Source organism: Parus major, chromosome 6, assembly GCF_001522545.3.
Source record: "Parus major isolate Abel chromosome 6, Parus_major1.1, whole genome shotgun sequence".
Classification (NCBI taxonomy): Eukaryota; Metazoa; Chordata; class Aves; order Passeriformes; family Paridae; genus Parus; species Parus major.
The window spans coordinates 31,800,170-31,811,082 of NC_031775.1; the positions used below are offsets into that span (position 1 = coordinate 31,800,170).

Consider the following 10,913-nt stretch of genomic DNA (forward strand, 5'->3'; position numbering starts at 1 on the left):
GTGTGCCAAGTGTGATTTCTGACTTCATTTTTGTTCTGTTGGAGTGATAACCTGTGTATAGATAATCAACTTGACTAAAAAATCATTTGCTGAAAATTTCTGGATTTTCTGTTTTTCAGCTAACTTTTAAAATGCCTCTACTTTAGCAAAAATATCTATAGAAACCTGAGTGGAATCTAAATTTAATTTTCCTTTGAAAACATGATGAGCTGTGCTGTTTCTTTGTAGTTTCTTCAAGATACACTGGATGCCCTTTTTAACATCATGATGGAGAACTCGGAGAGTGAGACCTTTGACACTTTGGTGTTTGATGCTTTGGTGAGTTTGCAGTGGGCAGGGTCTGAGATCTACCTAATAATGGGGAATAAATGATAGAGTGCAGTTTATTAACAGAAAAGATCTGAGCTGAGAGTTACTCTTTAATTTAAAAGTTATATTTAAAGGTTCAGATCCAGGGGGAGTTGGATTATATCATATCATCCTCCCAGAAAATAAGGGAGCACTCCAATCCAGTTATTTTAATGGATTAGCAGCAGAATTTAGGACAGAAGGAGAACAGAAATTTTAATGTCAGCAATGTGTCTTCTCAGAAAACAAAAGGGAATGGACAAAAATTAAAGATTTTTTGGAGAATAAAACACTAATTATGCTGTTTTTTCAGGTATTTATCATTGGACTGATTGCTGACAGAAAATTTCAGCATTTCAACCCTGTTTTGGAGACTTATATCAAGAAGCATTTCAGTGCTACCTTGGCCTACACGTAAGCTGGAAAATTTACTTTTCCTAATGTGACTTGGAGAATTTTTCCAGATAATTTTATTTAATTACTTGTTTATGTAGCTTAATTAGAAAAGTGCCCATGAGCTTGGGAGGGACTTGTAGAAGATTGGGGATAGCCTTTGTTTCTTGAAATAAACTGGTAAAACTTTCAGTCCTGTGCAAGGAGAAGTTTTGATTGTGCTGTAATGAAGAAGGGGATGATTTGACAATTTCAAGAGTTGTTTTGTAAGGAAAACAAAAGCAATTCTCACTCATATTGGAAGGAAATCATGTCCATTTAAGATGCTTTAAATACAGTTTTTTTGTGCATTAAATGACATTGTACCCTGGATTATCCACATTACTGTCAATGTGGGGAAGAAGCAGTGAAAGACAAAAAAACAGAGGCCTGGTATTTTTGTTGTCTTAAGTGTTTTTTGACAGTTGGAATCTTTGCTGCTGTGTAAGACTGTCAGTGTTGGAGGAAAAACTTAAGTGTTTTTTGACAGTTGGAATCTTTGCTGCTGTGTAAGACTGTCAGTGTTGGAGGAAAAATGCCTGATGGATCTCTTTGCAGTGCTGGGGGAAGGAAAACCCAAACCAGGAAACCTGAGGTGCCCTTTGCTGGTGCAGAGCCTCTGTTAAGGGACCTGAAACATTGATGTAAAATGGTGAAGAATGATAAAATCAGAGAATGTCCTGAGCTGGGAGGGACCCACAGGGATGATCCAGTCCAACTCCTGGCCCTGCACAGACACCCCAGCATTCCTGGGATCCTGGGAGTGATGTCCAAAGGCTCCTGGAGCTCTGGCAGCCTTTGTGCCCATTCCCTGAGAGCCTGGGCAGTGCCAGTCCCCTCTGGGGAAGAACCTTTCCCTAATCCTCCTTTAATTCCCAAGGAAGATTGGAGCCTTCAGTGTCAGCACTGAGATTTTGATTGTTGAGTTCCTGCTGGGTGCCCTGGGTGGAGCATCCTGGATTTCTCAGGAGAAGCTGAGGGTGGTGCTTCCATGGTTGGCACTTAGAGCATCCTTCCCTTCCTCAAGTGCAGGGAGGCAGAAACAGGGAAGAGCTGAACTCTGGCTTGAGGTGTCCCCATGGATGTGGCAGATCCCTGCCCTTTCCCTCCCACAACATCCAGCATGGAAAAGAGCTCCGAGATCCAGCCCAACCTTCAGCCCTGAAGTAAAGAGAGGTGGCCTTGGCAATATCTGAGGGGTTATTTGAATTTCCCAGGCAGTTTGCTCCTGCTCCAACAGGCAGCAGGGTCTGTGGGAGCTCAGTGTTGTTTTCTGAGAGTGGGGAATAATGTGGAGCTTGTTTACTTGGAGTGGGGATGTTGGATCATGCACCGGAGCTGGGATGATTTAAAATGGAATTGCTCGTGGTTGCATTAAAACCCTGATTTATATTCATTGGAAGGGAGGGAGCTGAAATGGGATTATTTTGAAAATTGTTTCACTTTTGAGTTTGATGGACTTTAAAATGGGGAAGAAGAGGATTTCCAGCTGGTGGTGTGTACTTTGAGAAATAAATTTTACAAATTTCAGCCCAAAATGCACAGAAAAGCTTTCTAAAGGGGAAGCCTTGTTGAATGAAGGAACTCATACTGTTAATTCTAACAGCATGCTTGTATTTAATTTAATTATCATTTTCTGATTATTATTAGTAGGTGCATCTTTCTCAGAGCCTAAATCTGAATATCCATCTGAACATCCAGCAGAAAATCAGCTTTACTGAGATTTGTTGTATTTCTTGTGTGTTAAACGAGGTTATGGTCTGTGTTTTTTCTTTTTTTGCTCAAGAATAATTTACAGCTACTTATCAGCAAAACTAAACCACAACAAGTTTATTACTGGAAGAATTAACTTTGTAGCTCTGTGGGCACATAATTTTTCTTTAAACCTTTCAAAATAGAAATTCTGTGAGAATACTTGTAACTTGTATGTGGTTTTTTTTTTTTGTGTTTCAACAGAAAACTGACCAAGGTTTTAAAAACATATGTGGACAGTGCTGAGAAGTGTGGGATCACTGACCAACTCTTCAAAGCCATGAAAGCCTTGGAATACATCTTCAAATTCATTGTCCGGTCCAGGATATTGTTCAACCAGTGAGTACAGGCAGTGCTTCAACTCCCATTGCCAATAAATCCCCAAAACTGCCAAAATTCTACAGTCCATCACTAAAAATGGCTTAATATTGCACTGTTTTAGAAATGCTGGAAACTGTGAGGAGTTATTTCAGGAGAAGGGTTTTCCCTCTGTAGCAGAGATCTGTGTTTTCAGAAGCAGTGATTTGGTAAAATCTTGGTAATTTAGGTCTCTGAACAATTAAAGCTTGGCACTGTTTGGGAGGAACTTGTGTTACTGTATTGTGTTTTATACACAAGATGTTACAGAAGTTATAAACCAAGCTGATGAGATCTTCACTTAGATTGAGTCCTTTTACTGCTTGTTAGCAGTGGTAACAACCTTATTATAAGGGATTTATGTAGAGCTCTTCAGTTCCCATCTCCACCACCCTTTTCTCTAATTTAGGGCTTGGAATTTATTTCTGTAGGAGCCCTGCTGTGAGATTCATAAAATACTGGATGTCACTGAGGCTGTAGCAGGCCCTACAAATCACTTGAAAACAGAGAAAAAAATTCCCTCTGTCTGCAGATTGGATTTACAGACAATCTGACCCTCCAGGACTGGCTGTGGGATTTCCTTGTGGGAAGCAAAAATTCCCAGCCCTTCAGTGGTGGGAAGACCCAACTCTCCATGCCAAGGGATTAATCAGCAAAATTGCTGAATGCAGAAAGGAGCCTGTGATTTGTGCTGCTGCAGGACTGAAGCCCTGCCTGGGGGGTGTGATTTGGAGTGATTAAAATTCAGGAGTGTGGAGTGATTGCTGCTGCTCCCCTGAGGAATCCCAAGCAGCAGGCTGAAGCTTTTATTCCAAAATCTGGCATATTTTTAACTTCAGGGAAAGGGTGGTGGGCTCAGTGGATGGATGGAGCATTTTAACACTTGAATTCTGGATAAATCCATGGAAGCTCATCCACTTAAAGCATTGTGGCACATCTATTTGTGTACAGCAGAGGTTGATAAAAGCAGAATATTACAAGTGACCTTTAGAAATATCTTTATTTGATTTCCTCAGTAGTGATCCCAGTGCTTGTGGTGTATTTACTACACTCTTAAAATGCTCCAGGCAGTGCTGGAAGGACCAGCCTGGTGTAAACCTTGTTTTCTCACAGCTGCAGAGATTTTGTATTTTATCAGGTATATTAAATAAATAGATGTTATTAACTGACAGTAGGAACACATTTGTGGCTAGCTTGTTTATTTTTATTATAACTTCCTTTTTGAAAGGCAGAGCTCTTTGTCTGAATCACTTTGATATATTGGGCTGTCAAGTTCAGTTACTGTTTCTGTTGGTAGAAGTTTCACCTCTCTAATCTGTTCAGGGGGACACTGAAATCCATTATGGAAATGGGGACTTAACAAGTTTTTTACCCTGCATAACCCCCAGTTTTAGCCTAAAAGGGGAATAGAAATGTGCACAGCAAAATAACACAATTTAGTGGTTGGGTTTGGTTTTTTTTTTCCTGTAGTATTTATTTCCTCTGTGTCCTGGTTAAAATAAACTTATTTCATATCTGAGGCTTCCAAAGGTATATGAGCACAGCATTAAAAATGATGCACATTAACTTCAGTGCAAAGCAGCAGGATCAGCCTGAACTCCATGTTTATCCCAAGAAAAGCCCACTTCAGCTGCAGCAGGTGATCCATCACCCTGTAGCTTTAGATGGGATATTGGGAAGGAATTCCTGGCTGGGAGGGTGCCCAGAGCAGCTGGGGCTGCCCCTGGATCCCTGGAAGTGTCCCAGGCCAGGTTGGAACACCCTGAGATAGTGGGAGCTGTCCCTGCATGGCAGGAGTGAGGTTTTTTGGGATTTAAAATCCCTTCCCACCCAAACCATTCCATGATTCTGTGGTCTTGGAACATGAAGAAATTGTACAAGGATTGTACATAGGAAATTTCTGGGTGAAATGCTCTTTCTGAGCTGCAGACTACATTCAGGACCTTCCTACTGGGTTTAATTTCAGGGGAAAAAGGAGGAAGGTAAAAGGGAGTTGGAATGCTGCTCAAATGGCTCTTGGTGCCAGGTGTCTGGGGGGATCAGAGCCAGTGGAACCAGGGAGGGCTTGGGAAATGTTGTGGTGGTTGTTGTTGTTGTTGTTTGAGGCTCTTGGAGGCAATCAGAGCTGGTAAAGATGGGGGTTTCACTGGGGGAAGGGGTCATGGAATGGTTTGGGTGGGAAAGGACCTTAAACTCATCCCATTCCACCCCCTGCCTTGGGCAGGGACACCTTCCACTCTCCCAGGGTGCTCCAAACCTTGTCCAGCCTGGCCTGGAGGTCCCATGTGATGTTTATAACTCCCCATATTTGGATTTAATCTGGATTTCAGATTTTTGTGGTCATGTTAAGTCTGAATAACCCTGGTGCAGGTGAGTCCCACGTGCTGCCTGAGGGAGGGGAAGGTTTTCAAGGATGATGTGGAGCCAGTGCTCGTCTCCCCTCTCATTTTCCAGTGAGGATTGTGCCATCCCACACCCGAGACAGGGCTGGTTCTGCATTTAAAACACTCCAGAGAATTCCAGGAGCACTCATTGTACCAGTGGCCCAAGTTCTTCACCTTGGCTGTGTTTGTTTTTTGGCCTCTGGTGTTGCTCAGGTGTCTCTGTGCAGTTTTCACCCCCTAAAAGCCCCTGAGAGGGGGATCCCAGTGGGCAGCTCAGCTCTGAGGAACGAGTCTGAAGGCACAGGGACCTCGCTCCTGAAGCTGAGCTGGGGCTGAGTCACTCCTCTGTGTCAGCTGTGCTGACTCCATGGGAAACTGAGCCTGAAATTAGTGCTGAAACACAATTTAACCTCAGTGCTTCCTGCCCACAGGAAAAAAAATAATAATAAAAAAGTATCCTTTTAGCAAACAGAGGGTCGATGGGTTTTGTGTTTCTTTCTTTTCCAGAGTTTAAGGTCACTCACCTGAGGCCACTGGTAGATTTTAATGATTGCTGGCAAGTTGGCTGGCTGCTTTCTGCCTTCATCAGCACAGAGCTGCCTGGCAAGGTCCTGCCAGGGTGGAGTCCCAGGGCTGTGTGGGCATGGGCTCAGGGACCCACCAGACACTGGAACAGCTCTGCTGGATGTGCAATTTCACATAAACAGCTTTACAATAAAAATCTCTGCTTCCTGCTGGCCCAGCCTGGCCAGGCTGTCTCATCTTGAGGGGTTTTTTTGTGGAAGATTGCTCTTGATTCGGCGAAGGAAGTTGTAGAAATTCTTGAAGAAATGCGAGACAACAAATGGCCATCTGTCATTCCATTGTCACAAATACCACCAGATATTTTAAAACAGTATTTCCATTGTGGTTTGTGCTGATGAAACCTAATTCTTTTTCAGGCTGTACGAAAACAAAGGAGAAGCAGACTTCAGGGACTCTCTGCTGCAGCTCTTTAAGTCCATCAATGAGATGATGAGCAGCAACTCTGACCAGACTGTCATAGTGAAGGTTTGTGCTTTCCAGATCTCCACTTTTGCATCCCAAACCACAAGAAGGTCATCAGTGAAGTCCTTGCTTGTGTTTGTGCTTAAAAGCTGGCTTTATTTCAGGCAAGGTTAATACTTGGTGCTTCTGCTGAAGGGTTTGTGACTGTGTAAAGAACTTTGTTTGAACAAGTAAATTTATGGAATCCTAGAAGAGACATCTAAGATCATTGACTCCACCTTTTAATTGCTTCAAAACCTTCATTTTTATTTTAAAAAGAACTTAATATGGTTTCAGTGACATTTTGCTTTTTTAACGTGTATAATCTTAAAGTGTTTTTAAGGCTTTATATTTAAGATGCTGATAACAGTGTAGATCCTTATATTTTAATGCAGTTATTTATATCTGAGGCTTCAATATAGGATCTTTAGTCCCAGTACATATTTTAAAGAGCAGATTAGTAGTGAGTGAGACTGGAAGCTCCACCTTTCATCCCTTAGACCTTTTCTTGTTTCCCTTTAGAAACAGCATCTGCTTTTGGTAACGTTGGCTCATGCAATTGGGAAAGGGCTCTGTGCCCTCAGAGGGTGCTGATATCAAAGAGCAGAAGCTCTGAATTATGGCACTGGTAGGTTTTAGTGTCCAGAGGAGGCTGGATACAGAAGTTAGTGGATCTTTTTCATGGTGGAAAACTACAGAGACTGCCCTAAATGTGCGTTTGATGAGCTGCACCTTGAACTTCTCCTTGTGCTTCCAGCCAGAGTTGATAAAAAAGATGAAACCCCTGACCCAGCCCTGCTGAATCAGTTGAGAGATGATCAAGGGACTGAGATTTGGGGACAGTTGGACTCTTCCTGCTTGCAAAAAACAAGACAGTGGGAAATCCCTGTGCCAGTGGAAGAAGTTTCTGGAGGAGTCCAGCAGGAAAAGTCCCGAGTCAAAGCCCCCAGTCCTTTGTAGCCGAGCTCTGGGGCTCCTGGTGCCGTGCTGAGCACACAGCAAAAAGAGATAGTGGGGATAAAGCAGCTGAGGAGGAATATTTTCAGCAGAGAGGCCAAGACTGGATCATCTGATAACAAAATAGGGATATTGCACATTTCAGGAAAGCTGTGTTTTCATTTCATTGCCAAAGCATCTGTCCTGAATGGAAATGGGCACTTGGAGGCCGTGGCTCAGAGCTGTCTGGGCTTTTACAGAGAGGGAGTTTGCAGATGACAGGAGTGGAATGTGATACTGCTTTTCCTGACACTCCCTTGCAGATGAACATGAGCTTTTTTTCTTCAAATTTATACCTTGGAGGGGTGGGGGGGAGGAAAAAAAAAAGCTGCAAATTGATTTGGTTGTGTTCACCTGAGATCCAGGAGGGAAAACATCCTGGCAAGGAGTGGAGAGATGCCACCAGCAGTGGTTGAGGTTCAGAGCTCTGCAGAGCTGAGCAGAGCACAGCTCCTGTGTGTGTTTGCAGGTGGCAGATGAAGCTCTGAGGGATGAGCCAGTGTGGGGTTAAGTGTGCTTGAAGATGCATTTCAGAAGTCTTGAAAACCTTTCATTCATTATTTATTGCTTTCATCTCCTCTGGACTCTAATTACTGAGCTCTTAGAACACATAATTGTTACTATTGGCTTTTTGCAGCTTGTGAAATTGCTTTTATGGTGTTCAGGTATCCACTGGAGCTCTGCAGTGTGAGCACCAGGCAGAAATGTGAGAACAAAGCTATGGAATGGGTGGATAAATGTGGGAGTTTTCAGAGTGTGGATGCTGTGCATCCTGCCTGGCAGAAATGTGTGCTTCTGTTAGAGAGAACAAAACCATGGAATGGGTGGATAAATGTGGGAGTTTTCAGAGTGTGGATGCTGTGCATCCTGCCTGGCAGAGCTGCAGAGTGCTGGGAGGTGTCAGTGACACCGTGGGGGTGACATTAGAGACAGGAGTTGTACCTCAGTGTGTGCTGCTGGAGAGGAGCATCACTGGAGCTCCCAGAGCTGGGGGGCTGAAATGAGAGCTGAAGGGTGGGCAGGTGGGAGTGAAATAATCCCCACTTGGAGCTGACAGCTTGGAGCCAGCACAGGGGCAGCAGATATTTCACATTTGAAATATCCCTGTGCTGGGGTGGGCAGGGGTGCCAGGGCTGTCACAGAGCCGTGGAGCAGCCACTTGGTGCACGCTGGCTGCTGTGCTGGTGCCAAACCTCAGGAAGGGGTTAAAGGGGTGCAGAGGATGGGGAATGCTGCACCTTCCCAGCAGGTGAGACACTGATCTGTGCTCTGGGGTTTGGACTGACATCGTCAGGAGGGGAATTCAGAAGGGGTAAAGGAATTTCTTATCTTTTCTGAAGTTTGTTGTTGCAGCCAGAGCAGCAGAGGGACAGAGCTCAGGGCCAGGGATGTGCTGGGAGCAGCCTCTGAGGGAGGCTGGGAGAGCCAGGAGGGGAGGGGAGCACAGAAACCTCAGCTGGCATCTCCTGTGGGCACTGCTGGGCACCAGGGTGTGGGAATCTGGGCACAAGGAAATGCTCCTGAGCATCTCCATGGAGCCAGGCTGGAGAGGAGAAGCTGCAGGGACACCTCAGAGCCCCTGCCAGGGCCCAAAGGGGCTCCAGGAGAGCTGGAGAGGGACTGGGGACAAGGGATGGAGGGACAGGACCCAGGGAATGGCTCCCAGTGCCAGAGGGCAGGGCTGGGTGGGATTTTGGGCAGGAATTTTTGGTTGTGAAGGTGGGGAGGAGCTGGGATGGAATTCTCAAAGAAGCTTTGGCAGTGCCCAAGGCCAGGCTGGATGGGGCTGGAGCAGCTGGGACAGGGGAAGGTGTCCCTGCCATGGCAGGGGGTGGGAAAAGTTGATTTCTGAGTCCATCCCAACCCAAACAGGGCTGGAATTCTGGTGCTGTTGGATCCATTGCTGAAGTTTTGTGGAAAACCAGTGATTTTAAACAGACACACCCCCAGGTCCCTGTGTTGTGCAGGAAGATCAGCAGATCTTGCTGCAGCAGTTTTAGGCTTTTTGCACTGATTTGTATAAATACTGGGGAATCTAAATAAGTGTAGGCAGAATAAGTGTGTTTGGAGAGAGATAAGAAGTTACAAAACCTCCCCAGAAAATGAAAGTGCTTTACACTAAACAAGGCAGGTGCTTCTTTCACACATCCCAGTGTTTCCATTTCTCCTTGCAAAAACTGGAATCTTCCTTTACAGTTTATCACCATGGAGCAGAGCTGCCACTGGAACTTTCCTCTGAGATGTTCCCAACTTTTTGGGCTGGATATGCTGGATTTTTTTTCCTATCTGCTGGGGGAGTAGCCTTCAAGCTGACACAGAATGAAAGACTGCAGTCTTGTGTTCTTAGCAAGAATTCCTCTTTATCTATTCAATTATTTATGTCCTTGTGGAAGCTGATGAGCTGCTGTTGACTGTAGGTCTTCAGTTGTTTAATATTTTGCGTTTAAATTGCTGATTTTTTTTTTTCCCTTTTTTAATTTAAATTTTTCAATGCTTTGGGTACACGTGGCAGGGGGGAAAAAAGTTTCCTCAAAAGAAAACTCAGAATTGTACAAGGATTTAAGATTGTGGAGCACAAAAAGAGGCTTGGAATTCGTACCTCTTTTAGGACTGTGGATATTCCTAAAGTCCTGGGTAGGGGATAATTTATAGAGTTTATATATATAAAACATTCAAAGGTTGTTTTTAGATTGGCTGATGCTACTTCAAATACGGATTTTTACAATAAATAGGTGAAATTCCATATGATCTTGGAATGTGGTTTGAGCAGAGCTTTACTAGCACTTAAACCTCTTACAGCACTCTACTGGCACTTAAATATAATTTCTTTTCTCTTTTATATACTCAGATGTGTTGGAATTAAAGTGTTGAGGTGCAGGAACGATTAAAACCCACTTTCACCCCAGGTTATAATCAGTCCTGTGGGTTTGAATTTGGGAAGGTGAACTGGTGAAAATTACAACATTCAAAACAACACAGAAGTTGTTTTGTTGTTTTTTGTTTTTTTTTCACTTAATGAAATGAAATTTTTAGGGATTTTTTTTGATGTTTCAGTGTTGTCTGTGGTGGAGACAGGCATTTCAGAGCTGCCTTTCCCAGGTTTTTAAGGTGTGGGGAGGGAAATGCAAGCAGTGATTTGAAGGCTGGCGTGTTGTGGTTGTTCTCTCAGTAACAAAAGTTCTCCTCTCACACTGAGTGCAGTGGGCTGCAGCAATAGCTGGGGAAGGGGAGGTTCCAGATTGTTCTCCAAGCATCACTTTGGCTTTGGGGCTCAAACCTGATGAAATAAGGTGAGCAGCACTTGGTGCCTGCATGCATTTTTAATGCTTACAAGTGTGCTGAGCCTTCCTGGGTTTATTCCTGTTTTCTGCTAATTGGTGCATGATAATTATTTCCTTAACCTTCTCCTGCTGAAGCATGAGCTCAGCTGGAGCTTGAGAGCGATGTTTCAAGTGTGGTAAAAATGCAGATATTCTTTAGTCAGGGATTCCTGTGTCTCTTGGGAGGCAGAGAAGCTCCTCCTGCAGTGCAAGGAGCAGGGCCCATCTGATATTTGCAGTTCTGATTTTGTTCAGGATGGCTGGGAAAAGTCTGGGAGCTCTGAATGATCTGAATGAA

General features: G+C 44.1%; 1 protein-coding gene across 2 annotated transcripts in view; it reads left to right on the top strand.

The window, feature by feature from the left end:
- The window catches only part of DOCK1 (dedicator of cytokinesis 1), a 263,271-nt gene that overhangs the window by 55,545 nt on the left and 196,813 nt on the right, over positions 1 to 10,913 (top strand). For both annotated transcript variants that reach the window (XM_015632986.3, XM_015632987.3), the window contains exons 20-23: positions 229 to 318; positions 662 to 762; positions 2,737 to 2,871; positions 6,215 to 6,323. In XM_015632986.3, the coding sequence (XP_015488472.1) occupies positions 229 to 318; positions 662 to 762; positions 2,737 to 2,871; positions 6,215 to 6,323 (435 nt within the window). The remainder of the gene's footprint in view (positions 1 to 228; positions 319 to 661; positions 763 to 2,736; positions 2,872 to 6,214; positions 6,324 to 10,913) is intronic.